This window comes from Lolium perenne, chromosome 2 (assembly GCF_019359855.2).
Source record: "Lolium perenne isolate Kyuss_39 chromosome 2, Kyuss_2.0, whole genome shotgun sequence".
NCBI lineage: Eukaryota > Viridiplantae > Streptophyta > Magnoliopsida > Poales > Poaceae > Lolium > Lolium perenne.
The window spans coordinates 307,306,742-307,327,613 of record NC_067245.2 but is presented as its reverse complement, the minus strand read 5'-3'; the positions used below and the strand labels follow the sequence as shown (position 1 = coordinate 307,327,613).

At 44.1% G+C, this 20,872-nt stretch overlaps 1 protein-coding gene across 1 annotated transcript; it reads right to left on the bottom strand.

Moving 5' to 3' along the window:
* Nucleotides 1–536: 536 nt before the first annotated feature.
* LOC127336915 (uncharacterized) lies at nucleotides 537–3,386 on the bottom strand. The gene is made up of 5 exons (XM_051363782.2): nucleotides 2,879–3,386; nucleotides 2,461–2,622; nucleotides 2,245–2,288; nucleotides 2,086–2,117; nucleotides 537–935 (listed from the first exon to the last, which is right to left on the bottom strand). Exons 1-5 carry the CDS (start codon nucleotides 3,315–3,317, stop codon nucleotides 713–715), a joined length of 900 nt encoding a protein of 299 aa, XP_051219742.1. The 5' UTR covers nucleotides 3,318–3,386; the 3' UTR covers nucleotides 537–712.
* Nucleotides 3,387–20,872: the final 17,486 nt, after the last annotated feature.

Below are 20,872 nucleotides of genomic sequence, written 5' to 3'. Positions count from 1 at the left end.
GGTGAGAAAACAAAAAACAGTTACCTTTTTTTCAAAAAAATATCAGTTTTTCGCAAAATATCTACATTCTATGTGTGCACATAAACTTTCGCGAAGAAACAATATTTTTTGTGTTCTGTGTAGAAAAGGCAAAACAAAGTCTCGTGCATGCGAAAAGTGCTAGTGAAACCTGGGTGTAGGCGCACCTGGTTTTTCAAAAATTAAAATTAAAACATATACTATTTAAAAGAGTTCAAATAAAATTTTGCATATACATTTTTTTGATGCTTAATGGTGTAAATTTCTAAGAAAAATACGATTTTATGTGGCCTACATGAGAATGATAAGATGTCCAAATGACATGATAAGATGTCCAAATGACACTATACTTCAGAAATACAGGTTGAATTTGCATGCTACAGCAAGTATTGGGAAGATTCTTCTCTTAGGGATGCAACTGCAATACCATCAGTTGCCGGAATGAAACAAGAAAAGTCCAACAAAAAGAGATTATCCAATTCGCCACTTCACTATAATAAGAACATGGACAAACAAGCTTCCAAAGCAGACCAGGTTATTTTCTTCATAGTGCAGCCACAGCACTATAAATTCAGTTCACCAACAAAGCAGAGGTCCAACCCACAAGCATGCAAAGCAATCTCACTAGAGGAGCACCAATTTGTACATCAAACGATTCTAACACAGCACCACCACCAGCCAAGAGGTGACCACTCTATTTGCGTCTTCTTGATGGTACTTTGTATTTCTTCCGAGCATTTGGATGTCTTGGTACACTAGCTTTCTCAATTAGATCATGAAAGGTACCCCTGAATACCTTCATCAGACCACCTTTTGCTCGCAGTAATCTGTAAATCCCAAGCCAGTACCCTCTGGTATGCTTCACACCGACGACTCCATCATAGGCCATCGTTGAATACAGATAAACATTAAGCCACCTAAGACCAACATATAAGTTCGTTAGTTATGAAAAGAACTTGTGATTGCATAGACAAGCTTTCAAGACATAAGTATAACAGAAACAAAATATTCTACTCTACGGGGAGATCAACCCTTTGTTGAACATGGAATTATGTTGCTCAAATTTCCAGATTGTTCATTATTGTTCCAGGCTTTATTTTGAATGGGAAGTTCCAGAGTTTACAACTTCTCAGTGGAATTTGCACATTTCCTTGTTGTACAAGGAGTGAAACCCCACTAGTCCCTACACACACACTGCCAAAATCAGTATCCACATCAGTTATTTACCTGGTATTAATATTTAATAGTGACCAAACTAACTAGGATAACTAGGACTCACCAAAAAAAAAATTGATCATGTAATTTCATCTAAAAAAAACAGCTTCATATAATGATCAGGTGAATACACCTAGTTCATGCCCAAAAACAACAGCTCATGCTCTATGACCCTCTTTCGATTCTAGGATTTCCAAAAGAATTTGGGTGGATTTGGCAGTTGTTCATACCAGGTTCTATGAGCCTCTTGTGCTTTTCATATTCTTACATTTTCTAATTCTGAGATCCAAAGTGGCCCTACAAAGGTGTTCAAAGTGTATGTCCACCTACCATAAACTAAGTTACTATATACCCCCCACAGCTCTTCAATCCAAGCTAAGTGGTATATAGTCACAGTTACCTACGGAATTAACACAAAAACTAGGCAGCTCACAGGACGTGTCCCTTCTTTTTATTTCAATTGAATTGATTAACTATCTTTTCTCCTATAAAGATCTGAACTGGTGGTCATCCGTTCACCCTCACTGTCATCATCGGGGTTGCCTCTTGAGTTACGAGGAAATCACCACATTTGAAGGACGTAGGGTTGATTGAATTGATGTATTGTTTGAGAAAATAATACTTTTCACAAAGTTATGCATGATGATGCCACAAGTGTTTGAACAACTGATGCAACATAGCAAAAAACAATTTTCATGGCACCACATGAGCATTTAACTAGTATTTATAAAATAGGGAGAAAGTGTTCCGACAATGCATCCATTGGATTTCATAAACAAACAGTCCCTAATTAAATAGCATCAGAAGATAAAAACATAGCAGACAATCGAAGTCTTGTACTAAAATACTGACCAGATTTGTTCCACAAGAAAGCCGTAGAAGCCCTATATAATCCGCCCCCACCCACCAAAAAAGATGAAGGTTAATTAGTGAAACATCTAAGTGTAGAACCTTAATGAGGGAGTACATGAAGTATGTGGAGCCAGTTTGTGTGTGGAAAAAACACCATACCTGAAAAGCACTGCTATCCTTGAAAGCTAATATAAGTAACAGAACTGCGGAGAAAAACATTGTTATGTCAGCACATGTGCAAAACTCAGCATGGAAACTAAGCATAAAAAAACATACAAAGGTTAAACCATGTATTTTATCCATCTACATGCTACTGTATTACAGGGGGATCCTCTGCAGTACAGTTCCAATGTCCAAATTCTTTAGAAAACTCACCTAGCTGTATTCGTGCACATATGTCGAATGCCCTGCCACTCCTTTGCAGCTTCCCTGATAAGATACTTAACTTGTAGAATATATATCCAAGAACAATATCCATGAAAAGGGCAGGTGACAATTTGCATAGTTGGCAGAAACCAGCAACGACCAATAAAGCACCTGAATTCATCAAAGACAACATCTTGAGTAAGTCATCTTTGTATCACTGGGTTCAGGTAGCACACCACACTGGTATTGCATAATCCATATAAACACGAGTACACGACCTAACAGTGTCTACTAAAATCGCCCAACCCACACACCCCCTATGCAGGATCGCAAACCGAAGTAGAACAGATAAGTGTGCAAACAGGATTGCAAACTGAAATTGACCCAAAGAAATAATGGCTGCATTTATGTCAAATTCTTCTCTTACCGGAGAGGGTGCCGGCATGGAAGCTGCGGCAACGGAATAAGTTGCCGGCGGCCATGATCTCACGCACCGTGAGCACGATCGATTCGAGGGGGCCGGCGACGAGGGCGTGCCATATAGCATCCAGCTCTTTCCTCCCCTGCCCAACTGGGAACAAATCCGCAAGGAGCAAGAAATCGGCATCTTCATCCAGCAGCTCATCCCCCCACCACGGCAAAGGCGGCATGAGTTCTGAATCAGAGTCCAGGTCGTGGGCGCAGCTCCAGTTTGTGGGGGGAGCGCAGGAGAGCTTGAAGCAAGTTCCACTGTTTAGTTTGTGGCCTACCGGTAGCGGTAGGCCAGCTCGGAGCGTATCGGCGCGCCTGCGTAAGTTTCCGCGGGTTGCCGCGACGGCAGGGCAGCACCGGAGAGACGACGCCATGGTGGCTGAATTTAATGCCATTGTTAGGGCTTGGGCTTTTCGCCGATTGGATTTCGTGGGGAGACTAAGAGAGCCGTCGGTTGGTCGGAAAGCAAGGGCAGGGGCGGGGCTATTTGGACAAAAATAACCCAAAACTTAAAGAAAAGCACAAATTATCCTCCGGCGAAACTATTTCACCAATCTAACCCTATTATGTGACGCCCCTCTCATCGGCGCCATACATACCAGTGTGGCACCCCTCCTGCCGGCGCCACTCTTCCAGCCGACGTGGCGCCCTCGACACTGAGCTGGTCTACCGATCCAACGTGGCAACATGTGTGGCGCCCCTCCCAACGGTGCCACACATGCACTTGTAATTGCCCAAAACATACTGTGAGACAATTCGTCTGGGACTTAGCCGTTTTGCGAGGCTCTATGTGTGGCGCCGATGCCACGGGCGCCACACTAGCATGTGTGGCGCCGATGCCACGAGCGCCACACAAAGAGGCTCGCGAAAACGGCTAAGGACTTATCGTCCGGAGCCCCTGGATGTTTTCGACCCAGTGCTTGATATAAGTTGGCATGTGTGGCGCCGATGCCATGGGCGTCACACAGTGCAGTGTGGCGCCAGTGTGGAGGGCGCCACACATTGACTTGTGTTAAAACCATGGAAAATCCTACCAAACTCCAACAGTTTTCAAACAACAACAACAAGTAGCAATCTCAGAACAAGTAGCAATCTCAGAAGATGTAGTCTACATCGTAGCAAGTAAATTCAAACAACAAGTACCATTACAGACATTGTTCGAAATGACATAGGGTTCACAACTCGATAATTATGAAGAGTTCACAACAACACGTAGCACATCCTAGTGTCGTCCTCGACGTGCCGTCCTCGCGGGCTGCTTCCGGACGGCCATCCTCTTCGTCCGCTGTCGTGGCTCTTGTTGCTGCTGCTCCTGCTGCTCCTCCTGCTCCTCCTGCTGCTCCTCCTCTGAAGAGAACGGCTCGTCGTTCCTCATCCTCAACAAAGATGATCTCCGCGGCGGCCCCTCATCCTCCTCAGTAACAACCTTCTTTCCTCGGTTGACATAATCTTCCGGAGTGTACCGGTTTGGAGCCTTGCCCCTTGGCTTGAACTGGTAAGCTGACCGTGGGGCTTGCTTGGAGGTATGCTTTGGAGGTATGCTTTGACTCAGAATTAGCTCGTCGTCAGGAATCTTCACAAACATGAACACATGAGATTACAAAAGTTGAAATTAGTAATAACATGTTTGGCAGCAACAAAATAGTCCATACCTCCCGCTCTTCTGAAGAGGAAGATGTAGCGATTTCGCCTTCGCGGCAACCTAGCAAGCTGGCTAACCGCCGCATCTTTCGTGCAGTGTTCTGCTTCATGAAACTCATGGTTACAAAGCCACCACAACATAATAGCGTACATTCAAAGTTGGTGATCATACCTTAATGAAATGTCGCAACGGTCCGATGGGCTTTTCATCTCTCCCGCTCTGCTCCCACATAATCTCGCACTCATGAGCTATTTTTTGGATCTCCTCCCGCTGTGACAAACATAGCATACACAATTGAAGCGAGCACATGGCAATCTAGATGATGTACTAGTTAGTGAGAGAATCCATTACCACGAAGTTCAGCTCCGAAGCAATAGAAGTCGATCTCCCTCTGCGAGCAAAGGTGTCGTGCTGGCTTTGCGCAACCTCATCGAACTCGATGGGGTCGTCCAAGATGTCCTCAGCATACGCGTGCTTCAGTAAGTTCAGTAACGAATCTTCAAATGGTGAAGATCCGTTGTCCTCTGCGTCATATGAACAGCCCGGTGCTCCCTGTCGTACTCTTCATCCAGGAGCCACACCATCATACATGTTTACACAAATACACCATATTATGAGCAACACATACATGAGAATATATCCAAATAAGCCATCACAAATACATCAAATACATACACATACATTCTTATCTAGGGATAGAACAGCATATGAGTTATTCCTACACATACACATTCAACAAATTTGATGCCTAGGGTTCCTCCACAAATCTAGGTCATCAACACACATACACCCATTTCAACACATACATAGCCATTTCAAACATCTTTGGTTCAAACACAACCAACATTTCAACGCATACATACGCAGGATTTCAACACATATATGTAAAATTTCATATCTAGGGTTCCAACAAATCTTTGGTTCAAACACATATACTACAATGTAGATTCCACCAACATTAATTTCCATATCAATGGTTCATATCCAAATCCACCAACATAAATTTCCATGTCTAGGGTTCATATCCAAATCTACCAAATCCACCAACACTAGTGGATGAATCGGAGGGAATCGAAGGGGAATACCTTGAGGAATGGAGAAGGAAGGAGTTGGCCGGATAGATCTGACGAATCCTTGGTCGATTTGGTGGGGGGCCGAAGGGGAGGCGGGCGGCGGCGACGGTTGGGGAGGAGAAACAGAGAGGAAGAAAGAGAAGTGGCTGGGTCGGGCTGGGGGCGGGCGCGGGCGCCACACTTAAGTGGATGTGTGGCGCCCGTGGCATCGGCGCCACACATGCTAGTGTGGCGCCCTTGGCATCGGCGCCACACGTAGAGGCTCGCCAAAACGGCTAAGTCCCAGACGAATTGTCTCACAGTATGTTTTGGGCAATTACAAGTGCATGTGTGGCGCCGTTGGGAGGGGCGCCACACATGCTGCCACGTCGGATCGGCAGACCAGCTCAGCGTCGAGGGCGCCACGTCGGCTGTGAGAGTGGCGCCGGCAGGAGGGGCGCCACACTGGCATGTGTGGCGCCGATGAGAGGGGCGCCACACAAAAGGGTTAGATTGGTGAAATAGTTTCGCCGGAAGGTCAGTCTGTGCTTTTATTTAACTTTTGGGTTATTTTATTGCAAATCGCCCAGGGGCGGCGGGCGTAGTACTTTTTTTCTCCGTGGACTAGTAAGATTACCCGTGCAAAATCGTACAAAATAAGTTCTCCATGACCATGAGAGTCGGGTTTGATGTAGTATTTTACATCATCTATTTTTGCTTTTCTTTGCTGTTTTTACATTATTTATTTTTTCTTACAAAAGTCAGATGATGTAAAATACACCACCTCTTCTCTGAAAATTTCAAATAAAAATTCAAACTTTGGCATATTTCAAAATGAAATTTAAACCTTGGAAACTTAATTAAACATCCATAGCTTCACGCAGATACTTCATACATCCATAGATCGACACTGGACACAATTCGACACTAATAACTCGACGTTGACACTTCGACACTAGATACTAACAGTTCGACACTCGAACAGTAGACGCTAGACACTCGATACTCGACACTAATCCTAGAAACCATCATCCTCTTCGGATAATTGCCCATCAACCTCGTGGACGAGATCATCCCAACAGTGGTTTTCCATCTTCATGCTCGAATTGGCAGCGGTGATCGAGGATGCCGCAGAGGTCGATGCACCAACCATTGACGAGTGCACAAAGGATGGCATAGAGGCTCCAGCGCCTAGCACTACCGCTGCAGCTTGCTGCGTGGCCAGCTGCGCATAGAACTCCAGCTCGGCCACAGCGTGCTCCGGGTGCGCAATGCAGTACGTGTGAATGGATCGTAGCGAACAAGAGGGGGGGGGGTGAATGGACGCTACGTCAAGTTTTAGCCTTTTTCAAGTTTTAGTGCAACGGAAGGTAAAGGTGATAGCTTTAGTGGTGTTGATGTTCCTACAATGATCCTACGATAAATGCAACAAGCAAAGGAATCAACAAGATAGTAAGAGTAAGGAGCGAGACAACCGGAGGGCGCGGAGACGAGGCGAGGTTTGTTTCCCGCAGTTCCTCCCACAAAAGGGAGTACGTCTGCGTTGAGGAGGTGCTAGCCTCACACAAGAGGCTAGACGGCCACACCACGAAGGAAGGTCTCACTTTCTTCCTCGAGAGAGCTCCACGAAGGTGCTCCCCCTTCTCCACTAAGGCCCCGGTCGAGGCGGTGATTCCTTCACAAGGTTGGGGCGAGCTCCACACCACAAGGAGGCCCCCAACACCCTATGGAGCTAGTACACACCAAGCTAGCCTCCATAGCTGCACTTTCTCCAATGTCCCACCATAGGAACCCTACCACCAAGATCCACTAAGGAATAGCAAGTATTGGTGAAATCTCTCTTGGTAGAACTATAGATCGGGGTCTCCTCCACCACTCCTCAAAGTTTGGGCAAGATTGGTTGGATGGTTGGGGAGATCCTCAAGGTTTAAGCTCAGCAACAATGGAGGAGAGAGAGAGAGGAGAGATGAAAACGAGTTGGGGAAGAAGGGCCCCTTCAATAGGCTCCTCCAAATCCAACCGTTATGTCCAGTTTTTGCCTAAGCGGTACTACCGCTTTGGGTAAGCGGTACTACCGCTCTGAGTTCGAAATCCCACAGATCTGGTCCACGTGGACACATAGCGGTACTACCGCTCGAGGTACCGCAATAGGGTCCAAACCTTACTGGACTCAAAGCGGTACCGGAGCGGTACTGAAGCGGTACTGCCGTAACTAGCTACGGTACCTGGGCGGTACCATGGGCGGTACTATCGTGAGCGGTACTACCGCTCCTAGTACAGCATAGGTACCGTAACTCGTACTGTGGGTCAAATCCAGCGCAGAACTTCAGAGCGGTACCATGGGCGGTACTAGTAGGGGTAGCAGTACTACCGCTACTAGTACCGGTAGTACCGGTCTGGCAAAAACTGGTTTTCTCCCCTTTTTCTCTCCAGCCATGTCACCTCGCGATACACACACAAAACCAGAAAACATATAAACTACGCTTCAGTCTTCCGATCTTGACGTGTCCAGCGAGGTCATCGTGCACTTGCAAATCTAACAATGATACTCAAGGCACACTTTGAGATTAATCAAGTGTTGTCATCAAACACACAAAACCGGGGTTTATACTTTGCTCTTTCAATCTCCCCCTTTTTGGTGTTTGATGACAACACAAGACTTTACAATAACATATGATATTATGATGAGATACTTAGATTTGCAAAAGCTCGACGGAGCTCCCCCTAAACATGTGCATATTATGAATATGTATTTGAATACAAATACACATGTTCTACAGGCAACACTCCCCCTAGTTTTTACAAACCAAGCACATATGCAACACGGATAATTAACATGTTCAAATAGCATATGCACAATATGGAGGCAACATAAGATCATGCAAGGAGAATTGGGTGAAGTTATCATACCATAGCCTTGAGAATACCCAAACTCACCGTAAGATGCCTCCATAGAGTTGATGTAGCCACAAGAAAAGGTAAGCAACTAGGACCAAAAGGCTACAAACAACAACAAAGGTCCCCATCCACATAGGAACTTCTCCCCCGTTGGCATCGGAACACCAAAAAGGGAGGGTAAGGAAGCTATAAGGATGGAGAAAAAGAACACACAACCAAGCTTGCAAAAACCAAAAAGGGAAAACAAGCTTGAATGAGGTTCTAAAAAGAAGGCAAAAGAAGAAGGACAAAAAAGAAAGTCACAAAGAAACACTAAGAACTGAAAAACTCCTCAAAGAGGAGGTTGGTGGCCGAAGCCACCGTGTAAGAGTGTAGTAGTGTGAGGTCGCGTAGACGTATCTAGGACTCACGACTACAGCTCAACATGAAGCTCATTAGTCACTTAGTTGACAAATAGCATATGTTTAGGATTACTTTATGCATTATGGGGGGAGGGATAGCTCAATAAGTTTAAACCGCACTCCCCCTATGTTCATGCGTGCCTTTCATCTAGATATAAAGGTTAGGAGTGGTATGTGCGCACGACGGTCAAGCAAAGTTCGATGGATCAATGATATTTAGCTCATGCCTCAACTCAATGAAACGCTTCTCATCCAAGGGCTTCGTGAAGATGTCCGCCAATTGCTCCTTGGTACCAATGAAGGATAGTACAATATCTCCGCGAGCAATGTAATCCCGGATGAAGTGGTTCCGTATCTCAATGTGCTTCGTCTTGCCATGAAGAACCGGATTGTAGGCGATCTTGATTGCGCTCTCATTGTCACACAAAAGAGGCACCTTTCTATACTCGAGTCCATAATCCCGCATGGTTTGCCTCATCCATAAGATTTGAGCACAACTACTTGCCGCGGCAACATACTCGGCTTCCGCAGTGGAGACGGAGACACAATTTTGCTTCTTCGAGGACCAACACACCAAAGATCTTCCAAGAAAGTGACAAGCTCCGGATGTAGACTTCCTATCAACCTTGTCGCCCGCCCAATCGGAGTCGGTGAAACCAACCAAAGCAAAGTCCGTGTCCCTTGGATACCATAGTCCGAAGTGTTGGGTATCAACTAAATATCGAAAGATCCTTTTGACCACCACAATGTGGCTTTCCTTCGGGCTCGCTTGAAGCCGTGCACACATACCAACGCTTACATTATATCCGGGCGAGAGGCACAAAGGTAAAGAAGCGAACCTATCATCGAACGGTAGAGCTTGGGATCCACCGCCTTGCCGGTCTCGTCAAGGGAGAGTTGACACTTGAGATGCATCGGAGTTCCAATGCCTTTGGCGTCCTTCATATCGAAGCGCTTGAGCATGTCTTGGAGGTATTTTGCTTGATTGATGAAGGTGCCTTCTCGCATTTGCTTGATCTCGAATCCAAGAAAGTACTTGAGTTCACCCATCATTGACATCTCAAACCTATTTGTCATCAACATAGCAAACTCATTATTGAATTTTGTGTTAGTCGAGCCAAATATGATGTCATCTACATAGAGTTGGCATACGAAAAGCTCCCCATTGACTTTCTTAGTAAAAATAGTGGGATCAATTTTCCCCACTTCGAAACCACGGTCTTCAAGCAACTCCTTTAGATGCTCATACCAAGCTCTAGGAGATTGTTTGAGTCCATATAGGGCCTTTTTGAGCTTGAAGACATGGTCCGGGAAATGGGGGTCCTCGAACACCGGGGGTTGCTTCACATATACCTCCTCATGTAAAGGACCATTAAGAAAAGCACTCTTAACATCCATTTGTTGCAACTTGAAGCCATGATGAGAGGCAAAGGCCAAAAGGATACAGATGGACTCAAGCCTTGCAACGGGTGCAAATGTTTCACCAAAGTCCACGCCTTCGACTTGAGAATAGCCTTGTGCCACCAATCTTGCTTTGTTGCGTATGACCATGCCACTTTCATCTTGCTTGTTCTTGAAAACCCATTTGGTGCCGATAACATTGCGGCAATGATCGGGTCGCTTCATGAGAGTCCACACATCATTCCTCTTGAAGTTGTTGAGTTCCTCTTGCATTGCATTCAACCAATCAGGATCTTCAAGAGCTTCATTAACTTTGAGTGGTTCCACCATAGAGACAAAGGCGTAGTGCTCACATAAGTTTGCTAGCTGCCTCCGGGTGGTTACTTTGCTCTTTAGATCACCAATGATATTACGCAAGGAATGAGACTTGAGACACAGGTGTCTTGTATTGGGATCTTCACGGCGAGTGTCGGCTAAAGTAGAAGATTCTTGTGAGTCCTCTTGGCCTTCATCACGGTTTAGGTCCTCGCCTTGACCTCCATTGTTGTTGAAGGAGGCATCATCATCATGAGAGCCGGATGACTCGGGGGTACTAGGAATAGTATTATCCATAAAGATCATCCCCGAGCCACTCGGAGAAGAACTTGAAGCTTGGCCTTGGTCACTTGATGTTGGTTATTGTGGGAGATGAGCTTGCGGTAAATGTTGTTCTTGAGCTTGTTGAGGTGAACTTGTACTTGATTGTTGTGGTAGTTGTTGAGGTTGAACTTGAGGTTGTTGTAGAGGTTGAGGTTGAACTTGAGGTTGTTGTAGAGGTTGACTTGCACTTGTAAGATCAACGGAAGAAGCTTGGCCTTGTGGTGTGGATGGCTCCACTTGGGTGGAACTTGGTCCTTCCCCGGTACTCATAGAAGGTAGCTCTTGAGGTCGGCGAATGCCAACACCCATCCTTCCTATGGTATCCGGGGGAATTACATCTCCTTTCTCACAAGAAGCACTTCGCTCCTCCAAAGATCCATCATCTTCATCGAATCTCACATCACAAGATTCTACAACTCGCCCACTTGACTTGTTGAAGACTCTATAGGCGTGAGAATCCGTAGCATAGCGAACGAAAATTCCTTCTTGAGCTCTTGAATCAAACTTAGATAGGCGTGTGTCTTTGACAAGCACATAGCATTTGCATCCGAAGACATTGCAATATGACACATTTGGCTTGTTGCCGGTGAGGATCTCATATGGTGTCTTCTCAAGACCTTTGCGAAAGTAGAGACGATTAGTAGCGTGGCATGCGGTAGAGATAGCTTCCGCCCAAAAATTGTATTTAGACTTGTATTCCATCATCATGGTTCGAGCGGCTTCGATCAAGGTTCGATTCTTCCTTTCGGCGACCCCATTTTGTTGGGGAGTATATGGCGTGGAGTATTGATGTTGGATTCCTTCTTCGCCGAGGAAGTCATCCAAGGTGTAGTTCTTGAACTCCGTTCCATTGTCGCTCCTTATTGCGAGGATCTTGTTGTCGTACTTGCGTTGAACTTGGTTGGTAAACTCCATCATGGTCCGTTGAGTCTCACTCTTGTACTTGAAGAAGAATACCCAACAATAGCGTGAATAGTCATCAACAATGACGAGGCAATACTTCTTTCCTCCAAGACTTTCATGAGACGGTGGACCGAAGAGATCAACATGTAGGAGCTCCAAAGCATCTTGTGGTAGAGATGATAGTCTTGGCCTTGTGAGGAGCTCCATGCATTTTTTCTTGTACGCAAGCCCTACAAACACGATCTTTACAAAAGGAGACATCTTCTTTTAGTCCGAGAATGTGGCCACCCTTGTGGAGACTTTGCAAAGTCCTCATGTTGACATGGGCTAGTCGGCGATGCCATAACCAACCCTTGTCACCTTTGGCGAATAGGTGATGACCCACAAGTATAGGGGGTGTATCGTAGTATTTTCAATAAGTAAGAGTGTTGAACCCAACGAGGAGCAGAAGGTGTTGGCAAGCAGTTTCGATGAAGGATTCACTGTAAATGCTCACAGACAAGTATTCAGGGGGTTTTGATGTAGCAGATGAATAAAGTACGAGTAATTAAAGTGCGAGAGAAATAATTGCAGCGAGTGGCCCAATCCTTTTTAGCACAAAGGACAAGCCGGTTTGTTTACTTATAATGACCAAACGTTCTTGAGGACACACGGGAATTTAGTCTAGTGCTTTCGCTTCATATAAGTTGATTAATCTTCATTGTTTTGATAAGTGTTCTGTGGGTGAACCTATGCTAATGCACCGCCCTTCCTAGGACTAATACATACTTGTGATTATACCCCTTGCAAGCATCCGCAACTACAAGAAAGTAATTAAGATAAATCTAACCACAGCCTTAAACTCTGAGATCCTTCTATCCCTCCTGCATCGATATACCAACGGGGGTTTAGGTTTCTGTCACTCCGGCAACCCCGCAATTGGCAAACGAGTACAAGATGTATTCCCCTAGGCCCATAAAGGTGAACTATCATGTAGTCGACGTTCACATGGCACCACTAGAAGAACAACACCACAACTTAAATATCATAACATTGAATATTACTCAACCATAATTCACTACTAACATTTAGACTTCACCCATGTCCTCAAGAACTAAACGAACTACTCACGAGACATCATATGGAACATGATCAGAGGTGATATGATGATGAATAAAAATCTGAACATAAACCTTGGTTCAATGGTTTCACTCAATAGCATCAATAACAAGTAGAAATCAATACCGGGAGAGTTTCCCCTATCAAACAATCAAGATCCAACGCAAATTGTTACAGCGGTGACGAGGTGCAGCGGTGGAGACGGCGATGATGATGATGGAGATGATGGTGATGATGATGGAGATGATGTCCAGCTCGATGACGGTGACGATGGCGTCGGTTTCCCCCTCCGGGAGGGAATTTCCCCGGCAGATTTCAGCCTGTCGGAGAGCTCTTTTCTCTCTGGTGTTTTCCACCCCGCAGAGGCGGCTGTGACTCTTCGCGACTATCCTCTGGAGCTTAGGTTTTCGGGACGAAGAAGTACGCGAAGGAGAGGAGGCCAGGGGGGGACTGTGGGCCCCCTCTCCACATGGCGGCGCGGCTAGGCATGGGCCCGCGCCGGCCTATGAGGGGGGCCCATGGTGACCCTCCTCGGCTCCTCCTTTTGGCTCCCTTCGTCTTCTGGAAAAATAGGATTTTTCATATAATTTCCGTCAATTGCTGATCTTCCGAAATATTGCATTCTGACGACGCTTTTTCCAGCAGAATCCTGACTCCGGTGCGCGATCCTCCAATAATCATGAAACATGCAAAATAGATGAAATAACATAAGTATCATCTCCAAATATGAAATATATCAATGAATAACAGTAAATTATGATATAAAATAGTGATGCAAAATGGACGTATCAACTCCCCCAAGCTTAGACTTCGCTTGTCCCCAAGCGAAACTGAACTCGGTAAACAGGACCACATGTTTATGGAGTGAAGAGTCGATAAATAAAATACGGACAAGAAGCATCATATTAATTCAGACAAGACATTCTAGTGAACAACTTCCTCATATAATTCAACTTGAAACAAGTAGAGGGTAATCACAAATAAAGGTGCATAAGAAATCATAATTGGTGATGGCAAACTTCGTTCTTGGTCAGAGAACAGATTATGTTAAAGTTTATCTGGCACAACTTGCATACTCAATCATAATAATCTCCTCATAATCATTGATAACTTTCAAAGCTATATTCATTCAGATAAAACTTGTACTAAACAAGGAAGAGTAAAAGGCATGATTAAATAGATCACAATATAAATGATTTGATCACAACAACTCAAATACTTGCTCGAGATGGAGGGAAATAGGTTTACTGATCCAACATAAAGTAAAAGACAGGCCCTTCGCAGAGGGAAGCAGGGATTAAATCATGTGCTAGAGCTTTTTCAGTTTTGAAATCATATAAAGAGAATAAAAGTAACATTTTGAGAGGTGTTTATTGTTGTCAACGAATGGTAGCGGGTTCTCTAACCCCCTTGCCAAACAAACCCTCGAAGAGCGGCTCCCATAAAATTTTATTTTTAGTTGACACTCCTTCCAACCTTTGCTTTCACAAACCATGGCTAACCGAATCCTCGGGTGCCTTCCAATCATTCTCATACCATGAAGGAGTGCCTTTTTATTTTTGTTTTATTTAGATGACACTCCTCCCCTCCTTTGCTTTCTCAAGCCATGGCTAACCGAATCCTCGGGTGCCTTCCAACAATCACATACCATGGAGGAGTGTCTATTTGTAAAATTATGAAGGTTAATTAATCGGGGCTGGGAACCCCATTGCCAGCTCTTTTTGCAAAGTTATTGGATAAGCGGATGAAGCCACTAGTCCATTGGTGAAAGTTTCCCAACAAGATTTAAAGATAAAACACCACATACTTCCTCATGAGCTATAAAACATTGACACAAATAAGAGGTAGTAAATTTTGAATTGTTTAAAGGTAGCACACGAAGTATTTACTTGGAATGGCAGGAAATACCATGTAGTAGGTAGTTTTGGTGGACACAAATGGCATAAGTTTTGGGTTAAGGCTTGGATGCACGAGAAGCATTCCCTCTCAGTACAGGTTTTTGGCTAGCAAGGTTGATTAGCAAGCATAAGAGTCGAGGGAAAAAACAAATATACATGTGATAGAAACAATCATGCATCTTCCTTGTAAGCACAAACAATTTTAACTTCAGAATAATAAGCTAAGAGCTAACGAGAAAGGAAGACAATGAAACAACTACATGTATTTCTCTTTTCTACTAAATCCTCAAAGTGTTGTTGCTATTGATCAATGCTAAGTAAACCAAATAGATTTACTTAATGCTCCCAAAGTGATACCAATACTAATAACAAGATCAATCATATAATAGAAATTGTAAACTAAAATAAGATGTGCAATATGTAAATGATAAGACTTCTCATTAATATTCCATAACGATAACTCACACCAAGGGATACATAAACAACCAACTACGGAGAGATACTTCCACACTGCAACCCATCTTATATGATAACTTCCCTACTCATGATATGACGCTACTTGATAGTAAAAAGTAAAAGATAGTGATGATGTGATACTGCGGCACTCCCCCAAGCTTGGAACAAACCAAGGGGATGCCAATACCGATGATGAATTACTCCTTCGGCGGTGGTGATGAATTCTTGACAAGCTTCTCAACAAGCTCCTGAAGCTCATCAATCTTGTACATGAGGTTGCGGATCATCTCCGAATTGTGCTCGACGCGGTTGAGAAGTATGTCCGATGGCGAGCCCCAACTCTTGGAGTTATTTCCCCACTCTTCAGCTTCAGGCTTCATCCTTGCTGCAGTGTTAGAACGATCTATATCCCAATTGCTAGGCAATGCTGCCTTTGAGTCCTTTCAATTTGACTATTGTAAATTAGATTGCGGAAGGGGTTGTAGGTGCCTGGAGAAGATGTCTTTGGAGCTAGGTAGTGTCGTGGAACCTTTCCTCCGGTGCGAATTCTTGCGCTCCTCCTGGCACTGAAAGGGTTCTCCACTACCTCGATACTTGCGATGGTAGCACGCGGGTATGCACGCGAGTCTTCCTCCACTTCTTCTTCATCTTCTTCCTTGACGCTCTCGTCCACCTCTTTCCACTCGGGATCTTGAATATCTTCATCCGAAAGCCCCTTGCCCTTGTTGTTGGAGACCATGATGCTTCTAGATTGAAAATAGATCCTGGCAGAAACAGCTCGAAACAAAACACGTCGAGAAAACGATATACGGACATCCAGGGGTCCGGGGGATTATATAGCAGGAATTTTTACGACATAAGGAAAGTACCAGGTCGAACCAGAGTAGGAGAGGGGCCACGAGGGACCCACCTCATAGGGCGGCGCGGCCAGGCTGGGGCCCGCGCCGGCCTATGAGGGCATGCCCTCGTGTGTCTCCTCCACTCCGTTTCGATCTCGTAATTTTTCATATTTTCCAAAAACAGCAAAAACATTGTTCAGAATGTAAAACGCGAACTTTTTATTACCAGAACTGTTACCTATTCAAAGTCGAACTCTGCCGGACTGTCAATTTGACCTTTAATGAAAGCTTCCGGAGTATCCACTCGAATAACATCAACATCTTCATTATAAGAATCACCTGAGATATAATGCTTGAGTCTTTGTCCATTAACCACTTGTGTGGCATCGCCTTGGAGAGAGCTAATTTTAATTTCTCCTGAACGATACACCTCCTCAATGACGTATGGTCCTTCCCATTTCGAGAGTAATTTCCCTGCAAAGAATCTGAGACGAGACCGATACAATAGGACTTTATCCCCAATATTAAATTCTCTTTTGATAATTCTTCTATCGTGCCATTTCTTAACTTTCTCTTTAAAGAGTTTAGCATTTTCATAAGCTTGACTTCTCCATTCATCTAGAGAACTCAATTGTAGCAACCTCTTCTTACCGGCTAGTTTAGGATCTTTATTTAGTTCTCTTACAGCCCAGTAAGCTTTGTGCTCTAGTTCTAAAGGTAAATGACAAGCTTTTCCATAAACCATTTTATAAGGTGACATACCCATGGGATTTTTATAAGCAGTTCTATAAGCCCATAGTGCTTCCTTCAATTTACTAGCCCAATTCTTTCTAGATTTATTAACAGTCTTTTGCAAGATGGATTTAATCTCTCTATTTGATAGTTCTACTTGCCCACTAGTTTGAGGATGATAAGCAGAAGCAATTCTATGATTAATACCATATTTAGCAAGAGTTTTTCTAAAACCACCATGAATAAAATGAGAACCTTCATCAGTCATAAGATATCTAGGAACTCCAAATCTAGGAAAAATAATATCTAAAAGCATTCTTAAAGAGGTCTCACCATCAGCACTTTTTGTGGGTATAGCTTCCACCCATTTAGTAACATAATCAACAGCGACAAGTATATGAGTGTTACCTTCTGAAGAAGGGAAAGGTCCCATGAAGTCAAATCCCCAACAATCGAATGGTTCAATAACAAGAGTATAATTCATAGGCATTTCATTGCGTCTGGAGATATTACCAACCCTTTGACATTCATCACAACATAAAATAAACTTCCTTGCATCTTTGAAGAGAGTTGGCCAATAAAAACATGATTGTAGAACCTTTTGCGCGGTTCTATCTCCGGCGTGATGTCCTCCATAAGCACTACCATGACATTTACTCACTATCTCTTGTTGTTCATATTCGGGAACACATCTTCGCAGAATATCATCCACTCCTTCTTTATATAAGTGTGGGTCATCCCAAAAATAATGCCTCAAGTCATAAAAGAATTTCCTCCTTTGCTGGGCTGAAAAGGTTGGAGGCAAGTACTTGGAAACAATAAAGTTAGCATAATCAGCATACCAAGGGCTATCTCGCGAGCTCACCTTTATTACAGCCAATTGTTCATTTGGAAAACTATCATTAACAGCAACAGGATCATAAGCAATATTTTTCAATCTAGACAAGTTATCAGCAACAGGATTATCAGCACCTTTCCTATCTATAATATGTAAATCAAATTCTTGCAACAGAAGCACCCATCTAATAAGCCTTGGCTTAGCATCTTTCTTTTGCATAAGGTATCTAATTGCAGCATGATCAGTATGAATTGTAACTTTTGAATCAACAATATAGGATCTAAACTTATCACAAGCAAAGACTACTGCCAACAATTTTTTTTTCAGTTGTAGCATAATTTCTTTGAGCATCATCAAGAGTTTTACTAGCATAATGAATAACATTTAATTTTTTATCTACTCGCTGTCCAAGAACAGCGCCTACAGCAAAATCACTAGCATCACACATAATTTAAAATGGTAAATTCCAATCAGGAGGTTCGACTATAGGAGCAGTTGTTAAGGCTTTCTTTAGAATTTCAAAAGCTTCCTTACAATCATCATCAAAAACAAAAGGTACATCTTTTTGAAGAAGATTAGTAAGAGGTTTTGAAATCTTGGAAAATTCTTTAATAAACCTCCTATAAAACCCAGCATGACCAAGAACACTACGAATACCTTTAACATCCCTGGGATAGGGCATCTTCTCAATTGTTTCAACTTTAGCTCTATCAACTTCAATACCTCTCTCGGAAATTTTATGTCCCAATACAATTCCTTCATTAATCATAAAGTGGCAGTTCTCCCAATTAAGAACAAGGTTAGTTTCTTCACATCTGTGCAAAACTTTATCAAGGTTCCGCAAGCAATTATCAAAAGAATTCCCATAGACGGAAAAATCATCCATGAATACCTCCACAATATTCTCGCAAAAGCCATGAAAAATAGCAGACATGCATCTTTGAAAAGTAGCAGGAGCATTACATAAACCAAAAGGCATACGTCTATAAGCATAAGTTCCATATGGACAAGTGAAAGTGGTTTTCTCTTGATCCTTAGTTTTAACAGCAATTTGTGAAAACCCAGAATAACCATCAAGAAAGCAAAAATGAGTATTTTTAGACAACCTTTCTAACATTTGATCAATAAAAGGTAAAGGGTAATGATGTTTCTTAGTAACCTTATTAACTTTTCGATAATCAATGCACATTCTATACCCTACAACTACTCTTTGAGGGATGAGCTCATCATTATCATTAGGCACAACAGTCATTCCTCCTTTCTTAGGAACACAATGCACAGGACTAACCCATCTACTATCAGCAATAGGATATATAATACCAGCTTCAAGAAGTTTTAATACCTCATTCCTTACCACATCCTTCATCTTAGGAATTAGACGACGCTGATGTTCAACAACAGGCTTTGCATCATCTTCCATATTAATGGCATGTTGGCAAATAGAGGGAGAAATCCCCTTCAAGTCATCAAGAGTGTAGCCAATAGCTCCTCGGTGTTTCTTCAATATTTCCAATAGCCTTTCTTCCTCAATCTCTGAAAGATTAGAACTAATAATAACAGGATATATTTTCTTATCATCAATATGAGCATATTTAAGATTATCAGGCAATGGTTTTAAATCAAAAACAGGATCTTCTTTTGGTGGCAGTGTTGTACCTAGATCTTCTACCGGTAAATCATGTTTAAGAATAGTATGACGAAGGAAAATTTCATCAAGCTCATTTCTTTCTTCCCTCAAAACTTCACTCTCACTATTCTCCAGATGTTGTTGCAAAGGATTATTAGGAGCAAGAGCAATAGATGCACACTGTTCAACTCTAAAATCATTATTAGGCGAATCAGCTTTATAAGGAGTTTTGGAAAATTTAGAGAAATTAAACTCATAATATTCACCAGCAAATTTAGTCAAAATTTTCTCTTTCTTGCAATCTATAACAGCTCCACAAGTATTTAGAAAAGGTCTACCAAAAATGATAGGACAATACTTACTAGCAGCAGAACCAAGTACCAAAAAGTCAGCAAGATATTTAATCTTACCACATAGAACTTCCACATCTCGAACAATACCAATTGGAGAGATAGTTTCTCTATTAGCTAGCCGAATAACCACATCAATATCTTCAAGTTCACAAGAACCAATTGTCGGGGGGAAGACCCCGGGTAGGGCAATGGACGCGGAGCAGCCGGCTGGCCACTGGCCGGCTCGCGGCAAAGGCCGGCTGAGGAGTAGCCGGCTGGCGCCGTGGCCGGCTGGTCCGGAAGCCGGCTGGCTCTAGGTCCTAGTCGGCCTGGCTACGGCCACCAATGCTGTAGCTGGGCCGGCTTCTACAAGCCATATCCGACTGGGGGTTTGTACCTCAGACCGACTCGAGGCTGGCGAGTCTTGCACTAGAAGGAACCGGGTTGGTGATCCGGGTTCCCAAAGTCCACGCTGACTTCATCTTCCGTAAAGCGCGGGGCACTGTGGAGCAATAGTACCACGCGCCGGACAGGCCATCATGGTCTACGTCGAGCCGTACTGGCTACAGTGGCTGACGGCGACAGGGACACCTCCTCTCCATACCGCTGACCTTGGCAGCCGGATGGGACAGGCCATGAGGCCTCAACGGCTCCTGACGTCACCGCCTCGGGAAGGAGCGGAAGCCGGAGCAGGCCAAGCCGGCCAGTAGACTATAGGGTCTTATATGTAAAGTGCCGGCGCCTATATAAGCCGCACTACCCCCTCTCGTGCAGGGGATCGATCATTCTCACTTCACTCCACCCTTAGCGCTGCCCTGTGAGAGAGACCATCGTCTCCCTTAGCCTCCCAGGAGCAGCCGGACACAGCTCTAGGAGCACCATTGTATTGTGTGATCATCATATACACTCATAGCAGGAGTAGAGGTGTTACCTCCATCGGAGGGCCTCGAACCTGGGTACGTCGCCGTGTCGCTCGTTCCCATACCCGCATCCGGATACCGCCGTGAGATCTCTCAGGAACCTTCTTCGATTAGCCACCCTATGGCATATGCCGTGACGATACCACGACATTTGGCGCCCACCGTGGGGCCTTCAGCATCCTCGGCCGGTGTCTTCATCCGGACGGGCCTCACCATCACCACCGGCGAGCGAGTCGCTTCAGGCTTGATCTGGAGATTCGGCTCCCTCGACTGC